The sequence below is a fragment of the Sarcophilus harrisii genome, chromosome 3 (assembly GCF_902635505.1).
Source record: "Sarcophilus harrisii chromosome 3, mSarHar1.11, whole genome shotgun sequence".
In the NCBI taxonomy this organism is placed as follows: domain Eukaryota; kingdom Metazoa; phylum Chordata; class Mammalia; order Dasyuromorphia; family Dasyuridae; genus Sarcophilus; species Sarcophilus harrisii.
The window spans coordinates 149,958,876-149,985,891 of NC_045428.1; the positions used below are offsets into that span (position 1 = coordinate 149,958,876).

The following is a 27,016-nucleotide window of genomic DNA, read 5'->3' on the forward strand; positions in this document are numbered from 1 at the left end:
AGAAACAATATATAATTTCATCCAGGAAAATGACAATAATCAGACAATAGACGAAAACCTACAGGATGCAGCCAAAGTAGTTCTTAGGAGAAATTTTATAACTCTAAATAGTTACATAAATAAAATAGAGAAAGAGATTAATGAATTGGGTATGGAGCTAAAAAAAAAGCTTAAAATACTTAACTAGTCCCATTTTAGAGAAAAGGAATTGATCAAGTCATTAATGAATTCCCTAAGAAAAAATTTCCAGAGCCAGATGGATTCACAAGTGAATTCTACCAAACATTTAAAGAACAATTAATTTCAATATTATGTAAATTATTTTGGAAAAATAGATAAAGAAGGAGTACTGCCAAATTCCTTCTATGACACAAATATGACACTGATACCTAAACCAGGAAGAACCAAAACATAGAAAGAAAATTATAGAACAATCTCCCTAATGAATATTGATGCAAAAATTTTAAATAAAATATTCACAAAGATTACCGCAACTTATCAATAGGATAATACACTATGACCAAGTGGAATTTATACCAAAAATGGAGGACTGATTTAATATCAGGAAAACTATTACTATAATCAAACATATCAATAACAAACCCAACAGAAATCATATGATAATCTCAATAGATGTAGAAAAAGCTTTTGACAAAATACAGCACCCATTCCTATTAAAAGTACTAGAGATCATAGAGATAAAGAGAACTTTTCTTAAAATAATAACCACTATCTATTTAAAACCTAAAACAAGCATTATTTGTAAAAGAAAGCAGCTAGATGCATTCCCAAGAAGATTAGGGGTGAAACAAAGATGCCTATTATACTAATATTATTCAACATTGCACTAGAAATGTTGGTTTTAGCAATAAGAAAAGAAAAAAAATTAAATTTTAACTTTCGAAGGATGCCTCTCATAATAGTCTCTTATACTATCTGACTGCCTTCCATATATTGTATATATATACATATATAGATGCATGAATGCATCTATATATGATGTATATATTTATGTATCTATTCCTAGTTTTTTATATGTTGACTTGTTCATTAAAATTTGCATTCCTACAGAGGTGGGATTGTTTTGCCTTTCTTTCTATTTTCCGCACTTAGCACCATATCTTGGATATAGTAAATACTTAATAAATGCTTACTGACTTCCTCTTTTTAGTAAATCTTTGTACATTAATTGTCTAGAAAATAAAAGCACTCTTAATTTATTGGTTATTATAAGGAGGTCTTTACTAATTTCACCCATGGATAAGAAAATCATACAGTATTGAAATAAAAACTGAATAAGAAAATCATAAAAAAGAAAATAATTAAAAAAAGAAAATCATAAAGAGGAAAATATTAGAAAATATTTTGATTACCTGAAAGTATGTGAACTGTGAGTGATATAGATCAGGATAAACATGAAGAGTAGTTCCAATCACCAGTAGCAGTTCAAATTTGTGAAGAGATGAACTAATATAACCAGTAAATCCCAAACACCAGATTTTCAGAAGAGCTTCCAGATCAAACAGTACTGTAAAGGCCACCTGGGAGAATTTATGAAGAGAAAAAAATGTTGACAGCTGAATCCAGAATTATGATTTATAGTCACAAGTCTTAAGCATTAAGAATGAACTTTAGCCTGTACAAACTGGCTAGTAGTCAAAAAAAAAAGGAAAAATAAACCCCAAAGAATATTTTGATCATATAATGAACATAGACTAAATCAGCCTACAATGACAATCAATCATTATGTCAATTTTAATGTCTCAGCAAGTTATATTTTAAGTTATATTTAATATATATTAGTATTAAAATAATTTCACTGTCAATTTAAAAAGTGTGATTAGAGATGCTAGTATACAAATATACTTGATACTTGCTAAAGCTCAAGTTTCTTTAGACATTCTCTCAAAGTTCTGAATAATTGTAAATACAGAATTTTAAAACATGTTAAAACAGATGTACATTGTTTTGTGTCAGTAGAGAAATGTTGAAACTTTGGAATCATAAAACTGAAGCTATTTTAAAGTTCAACTCTTTCAAATACTTCTTTTGATTACATAAAAAGTAGGGAGAACATTCGAAGCAGATAAAATAAGCAAGTCTATTTTGTTTCTTGAATAATTGTTATTTAATTTTTTTTAAAAAATTACCTAACTATTTGATACATATTGGCATTGAAGCATGTATGTCAAAATATTACATTTTTGTTTTTATTGGCTTTGTGGGCTAGGTGATTCCATTTTTAAGGAAGTAGAAAGAGAAAAGAAGTGAACTGGCAGCTGAAACTGCCTACAGACAGAAAAGTACAAAATGCAAATATTTTAATAGGTAGGTATGACATATTTCATTGAAAAGTTAGAGCTTTAAACAAATTAAAGGAAAGAGACAATCTAGTTCTAGACAATCTAGAAGACTGCTTCTTTATGGGATCTCAAATACCAGATTTTTCACTAAAATCTAAAAATCTCCAATGATATGGAACATAAGATGGAATTTCTTGCCTCCCCATGTATTCATTAATTCATTTATTCAATATCATTAATTTAGTTTTAATACTTAAGTTATTGTATTTTGTGGAACAATTTAAAAAATCTGTTTTCATGACATTGATGGTCTATTATGAGGAGATAAAGCATTTTTTAGAAAATAACTATCATCCTAGTATAAATATAAAATGTAAATACTAAAGCAGATACAATGAACTAGTAATAGCAATTCAGAAAACTGAGAGATTACTTCTGGCTGAAGGAAATTGAAGAAAGCATTCATAGAAGAAATTATATTTGATCAGGATCTTAAAGGAAATTGAAGGCCATCTCATGTTAAGGAGAAAAATTCACTTAACTTTTCAATGCAGAATTTTGAAGAAATAGCTGATTTTTTAAATGTGGAAAAAATAATTTACAATTTTAATACTTCTAAAATCTAGGAAGGCTTTCTCTGCTACAATCTCTCCCAACTTGAGATACTCACTCCTAGATTTCATTGGCATAACATGTTTAACTTTTAAAGTTTTTAAACATTTTAAATTTAGAAATATCTCATTTTTTAAATGCAAAAAAATGTACAATTTTAATACTTCTAAAATTTAGTAAGGCTTTCCCCACTCCAACTTCTTCTAATTAGAGATATCCTCTCCTTGTCTTCAATAGCATAACATTTTTAACTAGAGCTTCACTTTCTCTTCTTTCACTTTACATTTGAAATTTCAAATAAAGTTATGAAGTATATCTCAACATGTTATCATGAACTTCATTATATTCCAATGCAACTATTCACTTTAATTTTAGATATGCAATCAACAAGAATAAATAAAATTATACAAGGGAATTTTAATTCATGGTAAAAATGTGTAGGCAGCACCATCTGCATTTTTATTTCTTCTGTGGGAAAATTATATACTTTTCAAAGAGGCCCACAACATTCATAATTAAAAATACATCAGATGATTTGCATAAAATGTGGTTAACATTAAACACCTGTCTTTCCACTTAGAGGATGGTTATTGGTCTTTTTTGACTTATGAAATTCCACTGGAGGTATTAGGAAACACATAACCACTGGCTAAATCTGTTGTGAAAAATATATTGCTCTAGATGTCTGCATAATGTCTGGAATTAACTCAAACACAATAGCATTTTAGGAGAAAGTGACATATTTCCAATATAGATAGATGATTTATAACTTGTAATGAAGATACAAAATTTCCACTTATATTTATTTTAGAAACACAAGACTTTTAGAAACACAACCCTTCCCCCCAAAATGTATTTCCCCATTCATTCCAAAGTGAATGGTGAATTCATTACATTTGTATCAGTGAAAACTATGATTTATAAATACAAAAGAATTCTTTAGTTGAAATATTGCCATGAATTTGATGACTCTGAAAGAGGAATGCATAATAATATGTACTCTCACTTTCAGAAGCAACTAAGTACATTTGCTTCACATCCATCTCAGAAACATAGTAAATATATACTTTTCAACAGGATCTCCAAAACAAATAAACCCAATTAACAGATGAGGAAGTGGGGGTCAGAAATAAGAAGTGCCCTTCATATAAGTTCTCTATGGAAATACGCAGATTAAATATCAGATTTTTTTGGCCTTATATTTTGTGCTTTTTGTCCACTATTCTATACAGGAAACAGCAACAGTTTAGTATGATATGGATATGACATAGAGGATCTCTACTTTCCCTTGACAACTTTCTTAAATCCTTGATAATTTATTAAAATAACAAGATCAAAGATAGAAGAGAATTTAGAGGGCATTGAGCATAATCTCTTCTTGTTTTAAGTGAAGAAAATTAATCTCAGAGTGTTTAAATCACTTATTTAAGATCAGAAGTAACAAGCATCTGTGGCAGGATTTTTACTCAGGTTTTCTGACTTCAAGCCATATATTTTATACCCTGCATCACCCAGTAATTTGAAAGATGACAGAAGAATTTGATCTTTTGAAACAGGGCTTACCTCTAACACCCAAAACTCTATGTCTCATTATGAAGTCAAAATTCAAAGGAAAACATAGTATAGTGACTATTGGGTTACTTTCCTTGGCTAATAGCTTATCCCTTATACTTCATCATTTTAAAATGTTTACATCATATTAGTATTTTGGTATTCATATGGACCAGACCATGATAAACCTATTTGGCCCAACTCAAATATACAGAAAGGCAAATGTTAGCAGTGAAGAATTTCTTGACCTTTACCTATTCTCCAAACAATATACAATATAGAAAACATATTCTGAGTGAATTATGTTAAGAAATTAACTAAGTTGTTTCTCAAAGTAATTAAATCATAGTATTTGATTTATGAAACTGGAATACGTGGTATTTACTAAATTGTAGCCAAATATTGAAATACATGAAAAAAATTAAAGAAAAACAGCATTGTAATATAAATTAAATAATTAAATTCAATTTAAAATGTTTGAGAAAACTGACACCATTAACATTCTATATGTAATGTACTGATAATTGACAAATGGAAAATCACAAATTGGTTATCTAACTCTAGTAAAATAAAATGTTTATTGTTCACATATTGAAAATTAAGAATATTATTCAAAATTGCAAGCACTAGTCTCTATAAAAAAAACTGATGACTCATGTTGAGTCATTATACATGACTAAGTTAATTTAGCAATTTTCAGAAAATGATAGAAATAATGACTCAAAAGCCAATAATTCCTTTTAAATGAAATTTACAATTAAAAAATCCTCTATAATTCTAGAGTCACTTAACCAAAAATTCCTAACAAAAAGTAAGGCTGAATATGCCATTGGGAAGAAGACTTTAGAGATAGAAGATCGTACTATCATAGATGTAGACTTAGAAGTTATCTCAAATACCTCCTCATAATTTTATTGATCAGAAAAAGTGAGACCTAAGGATTTGTCTGTGATCACACAGGTACTAAATAATGAAAGAGGGGAACTAGAATCTTGGTCCTCTGTCTAAAGAATCAGTGCTCTTTCCATTATACATTCTTCTCAAGCCTTGATGGGTTGCCTTTCAGGAAAGCCTGTTTTTTTTCTGAGTTCTGCAGTCCTAACCAGAAATCTTCCCGAATCATCTGGGCATTCAAATTATGAAACTGTCAGAAGATATCTCTTCATTGATGTTTCTGAAAAAAACTTAATTAAATCTAATAATAGTGTCAAGGACTGAAACTAAAATAAGATGGGATGAATTCTTTCAATTTTGTCACTGTACGTGATTAATGAGACTAAAATGAGGGTAGTGACACAAATTAATGAATCCTTTTGTTACTTAATTTTAACAAATATCATTAAACAGAACAAAATAAAAAAGTATAAAAATTAATTTTAAATAAATAAGAAAAGTTTCCAATAGATGGATATTATGAAAACAAATATAATTGGTTCTCTCTATTGCAAATCTTTTGGAATTGGCCTTAATTATCTCATTGTTGAAAGGAGCCAAATCCATTACAATTGATCATCACAAAATCTTGTTGCTATTGTGAACAATATTCTCTTGGTTCTACTCATTGTGCTTAGCATCAGTTCATGTCAGGCTTCTCAAGCCTTTCTGAAATCAGCCTGCTCATCATTTCTTATAGAACGCATAATACATTTGTTTTTCAAAAAAGGTCTGTTCCTTGTATTTCCTTGTAATCTTATTTTTAGATCTATTATACACACAGACTTATTTTAATTGAAGTAATAATACTTTGCTTTTATTTAAAGCGTACTATAAACTTTGTAAAGTGCTTTACATATGTTACTTCCTTTGCACTTTCAAACAAACACAGGAGGTAAATACTACAGATATTATTATCCCCATTTTATATATAAGGAGATGCTTGCAAAAATAGAGTGACCTGTTTCCTCAGGATTATATAGCTATTAAGTATCAGCAGTAGGACTTTAGTTTCACAATAATTGTATATAATTTTGAATATTTTTCGGGTACTAGAAAACTATTTTGTTAATTTTTAAGAAATACACAAATGTTTTAAAATTAAAATTTAATTGGAAATGCAATTATAAACAAAGTCAATAGATTATCTGAACTAATCTGAGACATAAAAGACACAAAAAAATCTATCTATGTGACACAAGATTATATAACAGTGTCTGCCTTCTTTTGATAATTCATATCTTAGATGAGACAGACAAGTCTTTTATTTCTACTTCTAAAACAACTTCTCAATTTAAATGAATTAGTTCAAAGAAAATAAAGAGTTTGAAAATAGAAAGTATGTAGTTTTAAGAGGCTTTAAAAAAATCTAACTACATCTTGACTCCTAACAGGTAGAATGATTTTCTTTAGTCTTACAAAATCTCTAAAGATGCCCTTGGGGATGTGAATTATTATATCACCTGTGGGGAATTCTATTTTAAAATATCTTTTTAAAAAGTTTACATAACTATATTGTTTCAGAGACTTAGTATTACAGTATATAACCTTTTAAAGAACATATTTGATCCTTCATATTTGAGTGACTAGAAGGTGCCTTCCAATTATAAAGCCTTTAACAATGTCACCAAATCTAACTCTTCAGGCTTATTTCTCATTATTCTCTTTCATGTTTTTCAAGTACTGGCTTACTTTCTATTGCCTGAATATATAATTGGCTTTCATCTCTTTGATGAATGTCTTTGCTCTCAAGCTGTCCTCAATACTTTTACAATACCTGCCTTTCTTTAAGACTCATGGCATGAATCACCTTCTACAGAAAATATTTCCAGATGTTGTTGCTGTTGCTCCTGTTTGCCATTTGTTCTCGAAGAGAACCATGATATCAGGGAGGTGATGGTAGGGCATGCAAATAAACTGAATTTAAGTGAGGGAGCATTTTGTATCTTCAAAGGATAATGTAACTATTTACTGACAACCTAATATAAATGTTTTGCTATGGTTGTTCAGTCATTTCACTTGTGTTTGAGTCTTTGTAACCTTTTCTTGAAAAAGATACTAGATCAATTTACTATTTCCTTCTATATTTTATTTTACAGATGTAGAAACTGAGGCAAATAGGATTAATTAACTTGTCCAGAGTCATAAAGGTACTAAGTTCTGAGGTCAGGTTTGAATTAAGGAAGAGGAGTTTTCATGATTTCAGGACAAGTGCTCTATCCACTGTACTACCTAGCTGATCGCATAAATGGTTTCCTTCCTAGTGCTAATGTGGGCTCCATATTGACTGTACTGTAAATTTGAACTTCTCTTCACACAGGAGAGCAATAAAATTATACAATTAGCCAATTAGAAGAATTTCTGAGGTTCAGTTGCTTGATGTACCAGTGATCCTTTGCAAGTAAATTCTAGCAAAATTTGGAGATTCTGATAGCTGCCAGATAACCCAGAAGCAGCCTTGATGAGCTAAACAAATCTTTCCAGGCTTTTCTAAAATCAGCTTGTTCATCATTTTTTATAGAACAATAATATTCCATTATTTCACATAATGTATTCAACCATTCCCTGTTAAGGACCATGCCTAAGTGAAGGGGCAGGGCAATTCTCCTAGACCCTCCACAGCTGTGGATCATAACATCTGAAGGAGTTGCTGACACAGGTGTTGCTTGTAGAATGGGAATGAAATAAATTGGAGGCAGAAGGAAGAGGAGAGAGAGGTCAGATAGATAGCACAGCTGCCTCTCAGTCTGAGTTAGACTTCCCAGCAGCCACTGTCAGGTGGCCCCCATATTACAACCATTCCCCAACTGATGGGCATCTACTCATTTTCCAATTTTTTGCCACCACAAAAAGAATTATTGTACATGCGAGTCCTTTTTCCTCCTTTATGGTTTCCTTGGGATACAGAACCAGTACTAGCATAAGCAGATTGATTTTTACAGGATTAAAATAATGCTAATTCCTAGTTAAGAAGCTTCAATTTAAGTATTTTTTTTTTACTTTACAGAATGTTTATCCTATTTGGGGATAAGCAATAGATATATACTTTTCTTGAGAGTATTTTTTTTTAAAATCTTGTCATTTTACCTCTAATAAGTAGCAAGGCATCTTATACATAGCTAATTGGTTACTTATTGGATTGGTGTAACATTCTGTAACCTAAAACCAAACTATTTGGTTTAAAAATATAAAAATAAAAAAATATAAAAAAATCAAAAAAAAATAAAATATTAAAAAAATATATAAAATGATTTTCAATTGGAGGGAAAATTATAATTGTATTCACTCCAAGTCTCTGTAAAGCTCAAGTACAAAAACCATGTTATTACTCTTGCTTTTAGTAAAAATAATTTCTTCATTATTAAATAAAACAAATTAGTAATCACTAATAATAGATTACATATACAACTTTATTGAGTGAACTGTCTGCTTCACAGAATTAAAACAACATTTTTGTGGGTTATTAAAAATCAAGTGAGCTTTTAATATTGCTGGAAAAATCACACTTCTTAGTATTCTATACTTTCAATATTTTCGTGCCATATTCAACTAGTTCAAACTACAATTACTACAATTGCCTTGGAATTCTTCAGGTTAAAAAATTAAAATTAACATTAAAATTACTACAAAAGTATTAATAATTTGCTAATGGCAATAAAAACAATTTTCTTCCCATTACTTTTTAGACAGAAATGTAGAAGGTAAGCAAGGTAGGGCAATAGATCTGTCATAATTAAAGTAATCATGTAAATTCATATTTCAGAAGCTTCAATTTCATTCATTTTTTTCTATGACCAATGTCAATTCTCCATAAGTAGGTTTCATTTTAAGATAGTGCAAGTCAGAATTTTAAAATATTATTTTCACAACTATATCTGAAAGTTAAACTAACCAACTCCACTCAAATATCAATTAAGTAAATATTAATTTTATATTTGGACCTTCTGTAATTCAATAAGTTTTTCTTATAAGATCTAATTTTATTTTAAAATAGAATAGCTGTTTCAATCTAAACTATTTAATTTATCTAAAATAAGTGATATTTATTTAGCAACTTAAAATACATGATGGTATAAACTATACCACAATTCATTTTCTATTCTTTTTTTTCCTAGGTGACCACATTATTCATAGAATATGTCAGAGTTGCTGTAATAACCCATTTGCTCTGATACTTCAAAGACAGCCATTTCAGATAAATTATATAATTTAACTTGCTCAACAGGGAATGATATATTATTTTACATACTTTTTTTGAAGACTCAATTTTACAGAATGTAAAGAATGACAGTTTTGCAGCTGCTAATCTATTACTTTTCAGTAAATTTGGAAATATTTGATTCATGTGCAAATTGTTGATAAAAGTCATTTTGTAGATAGCTCTTTTCATGGCCAAATATTAATATGTATAGGATGAATTGAAATGAATACAGATCTTGTGCATTTTATTATGTAGCTACTGTGGCAGAGGAAATGTAACATTGCAAAATGTTGTGTATATTTTGTTACTAAAAAAAATTACTTTTAAACATTAACATTGCACAAATTTGCATCCAAGTTTTTTATAGTTAATAGTAATTAGTTTTTCAAATCATCTAATGAAATTCATTTTAAAGATGCTCTACTATTTTATTATTAAGCAGATTCTAATTGATCTGGCATTGTCAGGAAACAATGAATTTCATGTAAGCCATTCTTTTTCAAATACAAAACATAATACTTTAAATATCAAAGCATTGTTTTAAACAATTTTGATGGCAACTTCTACACTCATTTAAACACCACCACATATTAAGCCTGATGACTAAAACTCATCATCACATACCATTGTTATCATATCAAATGATATGATGATACCACATCATCATACTTCGTAGTAAAACAGTTCTGCATTTCATCATCTAGGAATGTTAGGAGTATTAAACAAATTTTTCATGCATGCATATCAATAACTAAGGGAAGAGAAGATAGAGTTGATTGATTCCAAGGACTTTAATTTTCTGCCTTTAGCTTCTAATCTGCTATTGTCTGAGAAACCACATAATAAAACTTTTTATGAAATGTATATCTAATCCGCAAGTCTGGTTTAAAGTAAATGGTTTAGTCTTTGCCACAGCTTCTGCAGCATTTTTTTTCTTTCCTAATCAAATTAGTAATGTGATACAAAGGGTTGAGATTGCTAGAAATGATTGCTAGCTAAATATAAGGTCACTTCACTGTGACAGAGGTCTAGTATAGAATGTAAAATACCTTTATAATATAAATAACTTCAAATTTAACTTTTTAAAAAAAAGTTTACATTTTTATATTAAACCTGCATTATGTCATTCGATAGAAAGCTGACCTTGGAAGTGAGGAACATATGGATTTAAGTTCTGCCACTGACAAATACTAGTCCTTTGATCCTTAGCAACTCATCTAAACTTTTGGTAACCAACACAACTTCTCTACAACTATAATTAGCAGAAATGGAATTGATCTACCTTGGTTCAAGGAATTCTCTCCTTATGAGCTCAATAAACTAATGCAATCATAGTTGAAATTCAAAAGCAAAAAACCTTAAAATATTGTGGGTTTTTTAAAAATGAGGTACATTCACAAAATATATGTTATTGTAGGGTAGGTATGACATGGAGGAAATAGCAAATTGGTGGTTCATAGACTTGGGTTTAATTCACTATTCTGACATTTATTTGCTATCTGAAGCTGCATAAGTCATTAAGTTTCAACTATATATCCTTGAAAAATAGGTATAATAGTTTCATTATCCATATTCTTGTTATAAGGAAATTTTATAATAAATCTTAATGCTTATATAACTAACAACTGTAATTGTTTAAAGGAAGATTTCATAAATCATATTTATATAAATAAAAGTTCTTGATGTATATCAAGGATTTCAGCAAAATGTTCACCTAGAAAAAAGTGGCTAATAAAATCATTTACATATATACCTTTTGAAATCCACATCTTTACCCATTAACTAATATTCAGTAACTCAATTATTTTACATATATATATATATATATATGTCTATATGATACTGTTTATGTTATACAAGCTATGTCCTGTTGCCATAACATCTGGTTATAAAGATGGTAGCCCCTCCCCCCATCCTGCCATCTTTCCTCTTTCCCTTTCCCCTCCCCTTTCCTCTCTCCCTCCACTTCAGAGCAAAGACTATGGTATAAGTGAAACATTGAGCTTCAGTTGACTTAGCTGCATTAAGTCAAGGACAAACAATTCTTATTTTCTTCCAAATAGAAGAACACAATGGCCACATATGAGTTTCCTCAAAGGATAGGATCAGCACCACATTTTTATAGTGGAAATTGATCCATAGAATTCTTCATTTTCATACTTGAAAAAATATCTCGATATCACAATGAATATGCTTACCTCTGCTAGATAGAACTCATCATATTGTCTTCTGAAATTCTCTCCTTTGTAGTAATTGCTAGCAGCAACAATAACATCTACAGTCACCATGCTCAGGATAAACATGTGAAAAACTGATGATCTCATCATTTTCTGGAGAGAAAAAAATTATATATCAAAGTAAGAGATCATTTTCATTAGCAAGAAGACATTTTCGTTTTGGTAAATAATATGCACTATTTTCATGGTATAAGCTCATATGTCTTAATGAATTTCCAATCACTCAAAGTCCTTAAACAAAGGCAAAATATGGGTTTTTGTGGGTTATAAAGAACATTCCTTCTAAGTGACAGCTTGGATTAGATGACCTCAATAGCCTGTGACAAATAAGAATTTTGTGGTTATTATGATTGGGTAGATAACACATACACACACACACACACACACACACACACATATATATATATATATATATATATATATATATATATATATAGTGTTTTTTTAAAGTCTTTTTTAGTCTTGTATCACCAACTGTCTCTTAGAAAATGAGCCTTCTATAATCATATTAAACTTAACATGTTAAAAGCAACTCATTTTCTTCTCCCAAGAACTTATCTCTCCTTTAAACTTCTCTATTTTTTGTAAGAGTATCACCATATAATTTTTTAAAAGTCAACCAGGTTCACAACAGTGTAGTTACCTTTTAGTCTCTGCTCTCTCTCTCCCATTCCTCATATGTAATCAGTTTTCATTACCCATTATATTTGCACAACATCTCTCATATCAGTATCCTCTTTGATCATATTTCCATCATCACAATTCAGATTCTCATAACTTTTTGCTTGGACAATCTTCTAAATGAAATCCCCATATTCCAAGCTCCCCTTTCCCAAGTATCCTCCACAAATGTCAAAATAATATTAACTAAGGATAATTCTGACAATTTTGGTCCCTTCTTTTAAAAAACGTCAATGTTCTTTATTGTCTCTAGGATAAAATAAAAACTATGCAGCTTGACATTAAAACAATTTTTACAATCTGATTTAAACTTACTTTTCCCAGTTTGTTACACATTTTGCTCCTTCACACATTCTATATTTTAACCCAACTGGCCTTTTCAATATTCCTCATGTCAAAAATTCACTCCCTCTTCATTCCCCACTTCCCTCAAGTCTTAGGTCTTAAGTTATATCCCATAGGAAACTTTTTCTAATTCCTTTCAATAATTAGCTCTCGCTTTCTGCAATTCTAATCATTATATACATGTTTTATACGTAGCACATTTCATCTCTCCATTACAATGCAAATTCCTATCAGAAAAGAGCCATTTTTTCCATTTTTCTTTTAGTTCCCAGTATTTAGCAAAATTACTTAGGCACAATAGTCATTTAATAATTATTTGCTGAAGTTGAGTTTAAGTTCAATGGTGAATTATACTTTTTGATGTGCAAGGCATAATTAAATAAAGTATTTATATCAGAGTGCTTATCTAGAAAAGCTATATTTTAGGAAAACATTTTCTGGAAATGTGTATTCAAAAGGAAAACTGCCGCCAATAGTGGGCTTGTTTCCATGTTCCACTCTCCATTCCTCCAGTTTTGTTATTTGTTCTAAAGAGTAGATGTTTAAACAGATGTTAGTTATCTGCCTGTGCAGACAAGGAAATTATCTGAGATCTGGTATCAAAGAACAAAAAGAGTTTGTGAACTAAAGAAAAGGAAGAAGTACATTTAATTTTAAAAAGAATAAATAAATAAAATTTTTAACAGGAAGGGACTTAGGGTTACTTTCTCTTCTGGTAAGTATTTAGGCAATTTTTAAAATGCAATTTTATCTGGGGTTATTCCGAACTGCATCTTGCCCCTGGACCCAAATGGCTCTGGAGAAGAAAATGAGGCTGTTGACTTTGTACATCCCTCCTGCCTTTGCATCCAATTCATTTGTAAATCAGGACATCACCTTCTTGATGTCTTACTCCTCTTCAAGAAGGAAGGATGAACAATAACAAGAAAGCAATTTATCTTCATACCCATCAATAGCTTTCCTAAAATGACTGTCTTTTGATTCACAAATGCAAAGAAAACAAAATTGTTATAAACAGAAATCATATGATTACATGAATAGATGCAGAAAAAGCATATGACAAAATCCAAAACCCATTCCTATTAAAAACCTAAAAAGCATAGGAAAAAATGGAGTTTTCCTTAAAATGATCAGTATCATCTATCTAAAACCATCAGCAAACATTTTATATAATGAGGATAAACTGGAAGCATTCCCAATAAGATCAAGGATCAAACAAGGTTACCCATTATCACAATTACTATTCAATATTATATTAGAAATGTTAGCTTTAGCAATGAGAGGATAAAGAAATTAAAGGAATTAAGAGTAGGTAATAAGAAAATAAAATTATCACTCTTTGCAGATGATATACTTAGAGATTCCTAGAAAATCAATCAAAAATTTAGAAACAATTACCAACTTTAACAAAGTTGCAAGATACAAAATAAATCCACATAAATTATCAGCATATCTATATATTACCAACAAAGTCCAACAGCAAGAGATACAAAGAGAAATTTCATTTAAAATAACTGTAGATAATATAAAATATTTGGGAGTCTATATGCCAAGACAAAGCCAAAAACTATATGAATACAATTACAAAATACTTTCCATACAAATAAAATTAGATCTAAACAATTGGAAGAATATTATGTGCTTATGGATAGGCCAAGTTAATATAATAATAAAAATAACAATTCTTCCCTAAATTAATCTATACTAACCAAACTTCCAAGAAATTACAGAGCTAGAAAAAATAATATCAAAATTCACCTGGAAGAATAAAAGGTCAAACATTTCAAGGGGATTAATGAAAAAACGTAAATGAAGGTGACCTCACTGTCACCTAAACTATATTATAAAGCAGTGGCCCTCAAAACCCTTTGGTACTGGCTAAGATCAGTGGAATAGGTTAGGTTCATAAGACACAATAGTCAAAGGCTATAATAATCTAGTGTCTGATAAATCAAAAAAGTCCAGCTTTTGGGATAAAAACTCACTTCTTGACAAAAATTTCTGGGAAAATTGAAAAATAGTACAGCAGAAACTAGGCACTGACTAATATCTAACACCCTATATCAAGATAAGGTTGAAATAGTTTTATGATTTAGACATAAAGGGTGATACTATAATAAAATTAAGAGAATAAGGGATAATAATCTACCTCTCAGGTCTGTGGAGAAGAAAGGAATTTATGGTTACAGAAGAACTAGAGATCATTATGAAATGCAAAATGGATAATTTTGATTATATTAAATTAAAAAAAAGTTTTTGTCCAAATAAAACCAATGTAGCCAAGATCAGAAAGGAATCAGAAAACTGGGGAAAATATTTTACATGCAAGGGTTTGATAAAGGCCTCATTTCTAAAATATATAGAGAATTGAGTCAAAGTTATAAGAAGACAAGCCATTCTCCAATTGATAAATGGTCAAAGGATATGAACAATTTTCAGATGAAGAAATTAAAATCATTTCTAGTCAGAAACAAAAATGTTCTAAATCATTATTGATGATAAAAATGCAAATTAAGACAACTGAGGTACCATTACATATCTCTTAGATTGGTTAAGATAACAGGAAAAGATAATGATAAATATTGGAGGGGATGTGGGAAAAATGGGAAACTGATGCATTTTTAGTGGAATTGTGAACTGATCCAACCATTCTGGAAAGAAATATGGAATTATACCAAAAGGGCTCTCAAACTTTGCATACCCTTTGATCCAGCAATGACTCTACTGGGTCTGCATCATAAAAAGATCATTAAAAAAAAGAAAAAAGGACCTATATGTGCAAAAATGTTTGTAGTAGCCTTTTTTTTTTGTAGTGGTGAGGGACTGGAAATTGAGTGGAACCCATCAGCTGGGAAATAACTGAACAAGTTATGGTATATGAATGTTATGTAATATTATTGTCGTATGAGAAACAATTTGTAGGATGATTTGGAAAGGCCTGGGGAGACTTACATGAACTGATGGTAAATGAAATGAGCAGAACTAGGAGATCATAATACATGGCAACAATAATATTATGTGATGATGGATGTGTCTCTTTTCAACAAAGAGGTCATTCAAGCCAATTTTCTGAGTCTCCTTGCTTGGGGCTGGGCAGCTTTCTGGAGAGCCTTTCAGACCAGCCTTGGGCTCAGTAGGAGAAGTGCAGGAGGCCAGCCACCATGGTGGTGTGAGATGAAGTGACTGAATCTGGTTCTGCCTCCAAGAGTAGGCTGCTTCTGAACTGACTGACGTTCCCCTCTCAATCTTTTTCATCTGAACTCTGCTGACTGAGCTCAGCTGTTTTTATGCTGTCTCAAAGGTTGACTCCTCCTCTGAGAGAGTGGGATTGTGGGTTTGTGAATCTCATACTGAATAATACTGACTGGTGAATCTCCCAAAAGTGTGAACTCCAATGAGTACTTAAATACATTAGTGAGCTAGAGAATTTGCTAAGGACCATGCTAAATTAGGCAACTGACTTATCACTTTGTAAAGATTCTAACAGACTTAAATGTAGAGAACCATCTATATCCAGAAAGCGGACCATGGAGTCTGAATGGAGATCACAACATAGTATTTTCACCTTTTTATTGTTTCTTTTTCTTTTTCTTTTTTTCTTTTTACCTGATTTTTCTTATGCATCATGAAAAATGTGGAAATATGTATAGAAGAAATGTACATGTTTAACATATATTGGATTGCTTGCTATCTAGGGAGGGTGGAGGAAGGATTTGGAACACAAGGTTTTGCCGGGGTGAATGTTGAAAACTATCTTTGCATGTATTTTTGAAAATAAAAAAAAAACTAGTACTAAAAAGACAGACAGAAAGACACAGAGAGAGGCAGACAAACAGACAGAGAGAACAGAATTGTTGTCATGCCATTTGGGAGCTATGCTCCCTGAATAGTAAAGGACATTTGTGTTCCAGGACCTCAAATTTTATAATTATTGTAATCTATTCTTAAAAAATATATTTTTACACATATCAGGATTCTACACTTAAGTGAGAATAAACCATAAACTAGAGTTGAGAAGTAGAAAAACAAAAAGCAAAGTAACTAGAAACTTAAAGCGATCAGGTGCCTTTTTTTTGGGGGGGGGGTTAATTTCTGCATCAACTCTTAATTTGTTCTAGGTCATTTACTATTGGTGGTTTCTAAGTTTTTCCTTTTTACAACATGTGACCCTGCCTTCATAGGATGACAAACCTTGGATCTCATGTAGTTTAACCTCTTAATTTTACAGATAAGGAAAGGAAGTCTAGAAAGACTGGTAAAACTTGCCCAAGATCACAAAATCAAGGAGAATCTGATTTTTGAACCAAAGTCATCTTATTCCATAGCCAGTGCTCTTTCTCTATTCCATGGTGCTTTTCAGCTAGATGATTATAGTCCACTTTTGCCATTTTCCTGACTTTGATTCCTATTTACTACCTCTGCTTTACATTAGCTCAAGTTGTTTGTCTTATTGATCATCATTCCTATATAACTACATTTAAATAATGCTTCCATTTTGGGATTTTTTTGCCCCAACTGTATTTTATTTGTATATGGTTTTCCTACCTTTGTGGTTCATTAATTTTTTCACCAAATATCACTGAGTTCGAGGCATTAAAATGATAGATAAACATGAGATATATTTCCTAACACCTTGAGGTTTACATTTTAGTTAAGGATGGGGTAAATATAGATTTACTACTGGAAGGGGTGCTGGATTCTATCCATTCTAATCATATTATGGATGAAGAAACCCAGAAAGTTTTTTTAGCATTTACTTAATTTATTTTTAAAAATTTTAATAGTAATTTATTTTCCAAACACACACAGTTTTCAATATTCAAAGTCTTGTGTTTGAAATTTTTCTCCCTGGCCTATTCCCATCCCACTTCCCATGACAGTAAGCAATCTGATATATAGGTTAAAAATATCTGAAACATTTCCATATTTGTCATTCTATGAAAAACAAATCAGATAAAAAGGGGGGGCATGAGAAAGTGAAATAAACAAACAAACAAACAAAATAACAAAAAAGCAAAAACACTTTTGTTCAATTCACATTCAATCTCCACAGCCTTTTCTCTGAATGTGGATGGCATCCTCCATCATAAGAAACACAGAAAATTTAAAATATTTGTTTAGGGTCATATAAGTAATATACGGAATTCAAACCCAGGTCCTTCTGGATTCAAAGAAATAATTTCCTTCCACTGTGCATAGAAGTATATAAATAACTGAAATACAAGTCTGATTATTACAGGAACCTTAAAAGAGTTTTCATAAAATGTCTTGGGAAATCAATGAAAACTTAGTTTCAGTTTTGCATATGAGGTAGGAACAACATAAACAAAAGAAAGAAAATTTGAAGTAATATGCACAGGTTTGAGAATAAATAGACTTTTTTTAGAGAGCACATAAAGGTACAATGAGTATTGAGAAATGAGGCTAGAAATATAATTTGGGGGTACAGTCTCAAGTTATATTGACCATTATGTTAAAGTAAATGAAATTTATTGGTAGGAAACAGAAGACCATTAAAAATTTTTGAGTGAATCTTTGACATCAGATAAGCACAAAGACAGAAGCAAAGAAGGGTAGATAGAACATTTATCAAAGATTTCCCATACACCAAGCATTCTACTAAGTGTTATTGATACAAATGAAAGTCTGTAAGACTATTCTTGCTTCAAAATCTTACATTCTCATAAGAAAAGACAACATACAAAGGGAACCTGGGAAGTAGACTTGTATGTGAGAGATATTATCTGTGGCTGGAATTGTCCAGAAAATGAAAGAAGGAAGATTGAAATTGAGCACAATATGCTCAATCTGGCCTATCAAAACTCAATGTGATTTCACAGATAGATATCATTAGAAAGATGCCTTTTATCAATTATAAACCAGACAGAAATAGAAAAAAATTGAAAGACCAATTATAAAAAGAAAGGGATAATTCAACATTATGGTAGCAGTGTGAAGGAAAAGAAGGTGACAATACACACATGCACATAAACGCATGTAACTGTGTTTGTATGCATGTATACAAATTATAGTAGCAATTGATTATACATGGGTCGATCAACAAACATGGGTTAAGCAACTATTATGTTCCAGGTAAAACCAAACATTTGTTATTACTGTTTTACTGGTTCATTTTTTTTTCAATCAAAAAAAGTAAAAAAAAAATTAAATTAAAAAATGTTTTCAGTCCTATCTGACTCTTCATGACTCGATTTAAGTTATTCTTGGCAAAGATTCTGGAATTGTTTTTTCTCTTCTTCTCCAGCTCATTTTACACATAAGGGACCTGAAGCATACAGGGATAAGTGACTTGCTCAGGCTCACACAGCTGGTAAGTGTCCGAGGTCAGATTTGAACCCATGAAGATGGGCATTTATGACTCCTGGGCCAGCTTTCTATCCATTGGGCCAAACATTTCTAAGCCAGAGATAAAGACTTCTTGGGGAATAAGAAAATGAAGATCCATGAAGTACAATAATTAATGAAGTACAATCCTAGAGAAGTTAGAGACAATGGGGAGGGAACATTAATATGTTCAGAGCCTTGGTCAAGCAGAGGGATATTTATTTTCTAGATACAAGAGAAAAAGAGAAAGGTGAACATGAAATTCTGGAGTGATGAATAAGAAAGAAATTGAGGAAAGTCATGTGGATGTCTTGATTTTCTCATCAAAGGAGGTGATTTTTGAGAATTCTTTAAGAGAAGAAAGAAAGGAATTGATAGTGTTAACAGAAAGGAATAATTTAGGAACAGTAAATTCTAGAATTCAATAGGGAATAAACAAGAGGTAAAAAGATTATGAAACAATAGTGGAAAAACTCATAGGCAGTTAGATGGTACAGTGGTTAGAGTACTGGACCAAGAGTCAAGAAGCCTGAATTGAAATCTAGTCTAAATCACTTACTCTGTAACCCTGTAACCTTAGACAAGTCACTTAATCTCATTTGCCTCAGTTTTCTCATATGTAAAATGATCTGGAGAAGAAAATGGTAAACCACCCCAGGAACTGTCAAGAAAACACCAAATGGGATCATAAAACATCAGACAAGACTGAAATGGCTGAAAAAGTGAGGACTCAGGATTTCCACTGACAACAAAACCTAATTAAGAAACAAAAATAAAAACAAACTAAATGTCTAGACTAAAGATGTTTCAGAAAATAATTCAAATGTATCTAAGTCCATCAATTAATATAAAGGTAAAATAAAATTAAAATTTCATTTCTTTCCATCAGCATATTCTGGTATATACCACATGATATAGGAAACCAGAATATTGGATCACCAGTTCTGCAAACAAATTTTCTATTTTCACTGTGATATTTTACAGCTATCAGGTCTTTTTTATCTATTATGAAATGAGTGAAAAATATGTATAACTACAGTGTTATTTATTTTCTATACTTTCTTAGCACAAAATTCTTTTAATAACATTTAAAGAAATATTTACTTGATGTGCCAAAGAGCTTCACATTCTCATTTCCCTATCCTTGCTTGGGAAACTTTCCTTTAAAAATAAAGATTTATTACTTAAAGGTCCAAACAAAGCTTCTAGCCAGGACTGTCAAAAGCATTTTAGTTGGGTTTTCTGGGTGTCACTACTCTACTTTCATGCTGTCATTATAATTATGTTGTTTTTTCATCTGAGTCTCTACTTTTCTCTGCTGATAGTCATTAAAATAATCTTTCACAATGGATTTTGATACACTATAATCACCTACTCAGCTGCTTTGTCTAAGTAGCAAATTTCAAATTTTCAAAGAGACTTAAAGTTTAAAAAATACTAAAAACAAACAAAAAAAATTCACTAACAATTTCTCATAAAAATTTACACAGTACCTGGACTAAACTGAAGTTACAGACTATGTGTCTTATGGCACATCAGTGAATAAAGGACTTTTAAAAGAATCCAAAGCTTTTAAAAAAAGAAATGACTCACATCATGTCCAGTTTGCTAAATAAATTTTGAAGACAAGCCTAACCTAATAAGTTCCATGTTTTCTTTCTTTTCTTAAAGTTTGCACTGACAAAAAAGATACCCATACAAATGTTTACAGTTAAGTCTTTGAGTCACAAAATAACAAATAATCTGAAATTCACAAAATTCTGTTACTGGACGATGCTATGAAGTATCCTTCACATCGCATAGCTCTGACCTCTTAAAACATATTTAGTACTCCTCTGAAATGCTCTGATATTTTGGCTTTATGTATCTTTTTTCCAATCTATGACATGGATCCAATCACCAATTTGGTACTTGGCCATAAGAAATAGAACCTATTGAAATTCTACTTAGATTAGTATAACTGCATATGTTCTTTCAAACTATAACATGTCAGAAAGATTAGAAAATGCTCCTATAAAGTGTAAGATATTGGCTTAGATGACCTCTAGGGTCCTCTTTAGGAATTTCAGGATTCTATGATTCCCAATCATAATGAAAAAATCTTAGGTACTGTGTAGAAAGTCTTTCTATTATCTGGAATCTATGCATATCCTCCAAATAAATGAATTAAATAAAATTATTTAAAAACATTCAGTGCAATATGAATTATCTGCTTTTTGACCATTTTCTTTTAACTCATTTCCTACCTTTATGATTTTTCATGACTCTTCTCTGTTCTTAGGATGTATTCCATCTCACAACTATCTCTCAGAAAACCCCACTTCCTTCAAAAGTCAAATTATTTGCCACTTCCTACATGAAGTATTTTCTGATTCAACAGTTGTTAAGAATCTGCTGAAAGTGATTTTATAAAGATGTTTTCTTTTTACTTATTTGTATGTACTGTTTTTCTTTGGTAGGCTATAATGTCTTTGTTGCCAAAGACTGTTTCCTTTCCATCATTATATCCTCATCATCTGTTATGATAGTACCTTGCAAACAATAAAGCCTTAGTAAGTGCCTTTTGGTTGACTGATTCCCCTAAGTCAGTGCAGGGGAAGTAGTACTGGATTTAGGGTTAGAAAAGTTTGGTTTAAATCCTCACTCTGCCAATTACTACTTATATAACCTTGGCCAAATAGTTTATATTCCCTATGTTGTTTCCTAATCTGTAAAATAAAGATATGACAGTAGATGACCAATAAGCTTTTTTTTTCTGTCCTAGGACCACATAAATACTTCATAAAATGGAAAAAGCCATACACTAGGAAATGTGGAAGTCACAGAAGGTATTTGGTTATCTGAGAATTCTCGTACAACATTTGAAACTTAGAAGAGAGCTCAATAGCCATTAATCAATCAATCACCATTTATCTTAAGTGTCTTTTTATTTTATTTTATTATTATACCATATTATTTTAATATAATAGGACTTGTGCAAGGTAACAGGAGATACAAAGATAAATATGAAATAGTTCTGGTCCTCAGGAATCTTTTTCTAGATTCTATTGGGGGACATGCTAGTTACATGGAAAATAAATACAAAGTGATTTGAGGATGGGGGTAATATTAGGAGCTGGAGGCTCAAGAAAGGCCTGATATAAGAGATGTCCTTTCAAAGTAACCAAGACTAATTAAAAACCCATATACGAAAATGGGGCAGCAGCTAGGTGGCACAGTGGATTAGAGCATAAAGGCGTGGAGTCAGAAATACTCATATTTCTGAGTTCACATTTGACCCTGGACAAGTCACTTAATCCTGTTTGTCTCAGTTTTCGCATCTGTTAAAATGAACTGGAGAAGGAAATGATAAACCACTCCAGTATCTCTGCCAAGAAAACTCCAAATGGGGTCATAAAGAATTGGACATCACTGAAACAACCAAACAACAACAATATAACAAAACAATCTTTTCTATAATATATCTGAGAAAATGAAGTTGCTGGAAGATCTTCAAGAAAGATGAATCCATTTCTACTAAAGCAGTCTATTTAACTAATACAGCTCTAATTTTTTTTGTTACAAGTTAAAACATGTTTCTTTGCAATGTTCATCTTTACCTCTGAATTCCTGTTGTAATATCTATCATTCTCATTCTCTCCCTTATCTTCAGTCTCTATGTGTTGATTTTCTACTGTCTATAAATACAAATGTCTCTCTCTCTAATGTTTTCAAAAAAGACCCCTCTCATTTGATTCTATCATCCTTTCAAGCTATTGTCCTTTACATCTTTTCATCTTCTTGGTCAAAATCTTTGAGAAAATAAGATTTATACTGTGCAATTTAGCTTCAAAGTTCAATTAAAAATCTCTCTTTCCATGTGCAAGGAGTAAACCTAGAAGGATTTAATGAACAATGCACTAATTTTCATAACCTATAACAGAACACTATATCTCCATATACACAGACATACACATATAACATATATACATGTATGTATGTATATAAATATGTTTATGCATGTATATACAAATATATGTATGTGAATAATATGCTATATTCCAAGCTTCCTTTATCTCAGTTTAGATATTATTCTCTTCAATAAAATATGATTGTAAAATATCTGATTAAAAATGGCGTTTATTTTTCTCCACTTTTGAGAAAAGAACTAAAATCACTGTACATGTTCAAGGGAGGGCAAAGACTCAACTGAGTAAGAGCATGGAGGACTCAAGATGTCCAATTGAACCTAAAAGCTGTGATTTTGAACAAGTACCTTAATCTTTATCAGAGACTCAGTTTTCTCATCAGAAACATATGGAAAATAATAAAGCTATTGCCGACCTTACAGTATTATTTAGAGGCTTAATAGCAGGTTATTTATGTGAAATAATTTGTTACTATAAAGTATTGCATAAATAAAAGAACAAGCTGTTCTTCTTATTGCCTTGTTAACCAGCCATCATGTCATCCTTAAAACCTCACTCTCAACTCATTTCACATATACAGTGTTTTGCTAAATCTTATTATAACCTTTACATCTTTCATGTCTCCCTTCTCTCTAATCACTTGGCCATCATCCTAATTCAAGTTCTTATCATGTATTTATGTCAACCTGCATTTTTGATTTCCTTCACAAGCTAATTGTACAATATTTCAGAGTCTGATTCTTTTTGTACAGCAAAATAACGGTTTGGTCATGTATACTTGTGTATCTAATTTATATTTTAATATATTTAACATCTACTGGTCATCCTGCCATCTGGGGGAGGGGGTGGGAGGTAAGAGGTGAAAAATTGGAACAAGAGGTTTGGCAATTGTTAATGCTGTAAAGTTACCCATGCATATAACCTGTAAATAAAAGGCTATTAAATAATAAAAAAAAAGTTTTTATCATGGCTTGACAGGAGTTGGTGTCCCCACTCCAAGTCTCTTCCTATTCCTTAACCTCCTTCCACTTAGCTTCCACTGTGATTTTTCTAAAACTAATTTCTAACCATTTCACTCCATATTCAATAAACTTCAGTGGTTCCTTATAACCATCAAAATTATATATAAAATTGTCTGCTTGATTCAATCTTAGTTTTGCTAAACTTGGTACAAATTTTATGCACCACCTCAGCTTTATAATATAAATATATTGACCTATTTGATTTTCTTCACATACAACCCTCCATCTCCCATTACTGTGCCTTTCTACAGGATTTTCTTCCATTCCTAGTATCCTTACTTTCCTTATCTTTACTTTTTAGTGTTCCCTGTTTTTTTTTTCATTACTGTTTGTTCCCAAATCCCATCTTCTATAGGAAATGTTTCCAAATCCCCACAGTTACTAGTGTTTCCTTTTTAAAATTAAATTACTTCTACTTTGTTGTTTTTTTAAACTATTTTTTCTTGATATTACTTTTATTTTGTACCTAGTAAACTACCTATCATCTGCTCCAATTAAATGTTAGCACCTTGAAATCAGGGACTATTTTTGCCTTTATGTGTCCAGTATTATCACAGTATGTGGTATGTGAAAAAAATCTATATGTTCTAAAATATTTATAGGGAAAAAAGTAATAACACTATAAATGCTTGTTGAGTTAAAGATTCGTTTCTATAATAGTCACAGTTACCACAGACAATGTTGTGTTGCTTCTGCTGAAAAGGTGGTGACTAAAAACTTAGAATCAAAGGTCTAGAACTGGAAGACACATCAGAAACAAACTATTCCACTTATTTCAATTCACAGATAAGGAAACTGAGATCCAGAAAAATTTAAGGACTTGTTCCAAGTAACAGAGAACAAACATCAGAGCGGGGATTCTGGTTCTCTTACTGTAAAATAAGTTGTATTTACTCTGTACTACACTACTTCTTTTAGTTTTTTTTTTTTTTTTTTTTTTTTTTTTTTGGCAATGCAATTGGGACTGAATGACTACCTGAGGTCATTGTTAAGTATCTGAGGTTAGATTTTAACTCAGGTTCTCCCGAGTCCAAGATCAGTGTTTTATCCATTGTACCATTTAGCTATCCTTATTGTGCCATCATGCTGCCCCTAGTATTCCTTATTAAGGTACCCTCACTTGTAGATTTGAGAAAAGTACATGGGGCAGATGGGTCAAATCAATTCCACCACCTTAAGTGTCACTTTCTCTCAGACTTTGATGGAGATAGCCTAGAACTCTGAGCCCACACCTGATGCCATAGTATACCATGAGGACATTTTAAAATAAATTGATTATAAGCATTTAGATTTGAAATCACATACAGCACTGATTTTTTCTTGAGCCCTTGCAAAGAATTGAATGTTTTTTTTGTGTATGGTGTGCATGTGTATCACTATTTTACCAAGCTGATTCTTAAGTTTCTAGGCAAATCAGTCCCACATCTAATCTAATTGTGTTACACTCAAATGTTTCATTAAGGTCCTTATGGAAAAAATAAACATGGGCATATCATGTTACTAAATAGTGTTAAAAAGAGAGAAAACTTTTCAAAGTGTCACAGTTTCATTAAGTTAGCACATAGCTATATTGGGTGCTTCTTTCTAAATAATAAGTATTTAAATTTCTTAAAACCTTTCAAATAAGAGACTATTTTAATCCTGAATCTGATCTGAACTCAACTGTAATTACTTATTTAATCTTACAAATAAAGCAAACATAACTTTCCACAGCACAGTCTGAATTAAAATTGAAGTACTACATATCTCCCCTTCTCTGTGTGTGTTGTTTGTCAATGTAGGGCATGGTAAATGTCTATGCTGAAGGGACAGAGAAATAAAAAGAATGAAAAATTTCAATTAGTAATTTCTCCTAAATCCATTTTTCTTTTTATTCTTTATTTCTTCTTTCTTTGATCCTATCTCCCTACTATTCATTTTAATGCATTCTAAATTATCTGAATAGTACTTTCATTCCTACACAGAAACTATTCTCTAAAATCACCATGAAACCAAATGTTTTATCTTAATTTTTATATTACTCTCCCTCTTCCTTCTCTCCTTCCCTCCTTCCCCCCATCTCTGTCTCTCTCTCTGTCTCTCTCTGCCTTCTTAGGTCTATCCTTCTTATGATTTCTTCGATGTAGTTGTAAATTCTTCCTTCTTTCTTTTAAATTGAGAACATTCTAATAATAAAAAAATCATTATCTATCATTCTTATACTTGATTGTAAGTTTAGATTGTGCCATTTCTTCATTTCCTTCCCCAGCATGCAACATGGTAACTTGCATGTAGTAGGTACTTGATAAATGTTTTAGGGATTGAACTAAAATAATATAAGATGATTCATTCTATGAATGATTCTCCATTTTTATTTTTGATTCTCCAAAGTCATAATAAAAATAAAATTTAAAATTATTTCCTTTTTTTGGATGAATGAGAACAAGAAATTGGGGGGGGGACATACATATCTGTGTCATACTCAATCTAGTGTGTTTTTTTTTAACTTTAGAGCTGTTTTTTTAAAATCTCCTATACTAATGAACTCATGTGAATTGACTTGACTTCTCACCAAATTGGAATAAGCTATTCTTAAATGAAGATATTCCAGGAGCCTTACTAGTTAGTTGAAGGCTTTTTGGAAATTCATATATTGATAGCTTTTCAACACTATTCATCATCTTGTTTGTTATTTTAGGTATGATATAGGTTCTACTCTTCTTCTACACTCTACTTCTCTACTTCTATCTTTACTTCTCTTTTCTACCTCTACTTCTACCAGGGCAGAAATCACATGAGGTTCAACTCTGTAACTTTTGGAATCAATCATCACAAATAGGACTATACAATCAGATATTGTTTATCTTTCTCAAAAATTACATAAATACAAGTGGTTTCA

At 31.0% G+C, this 27,016-nt stretch overlaps 1 protein-coding gene across 2 annotated transcripts in view; it reads right to left on the bottom strand.

The window, feature by feature from the left end:
- NALCN (sodium leak channel, non-selective) overlaps window positions 1-27,016 on the bottom strand; it is a 476,168-nt gene that overhangs the window by 221,864 nt on the left and 227,288 nt on the right. For both annotated transcript variants that reach the window (XM_031958631.1, XM_003765762.2), the window contains exons 11-12: window positions 11,799-11,930; window positions 1,374-1,541 (exon numbers count right to left, since the gene is read on the bottom strand). In XM_031958631.1, coding sequence (XP_031814491.1) covers window positions 1,374-1,541; window positions 11,799-11,930 — 300 coding nt within the window. The remainder of the gene's footprint in view (window positions 1-1,373; window positions 1,542-11,798; window positions 11,931-27,016) is intronic.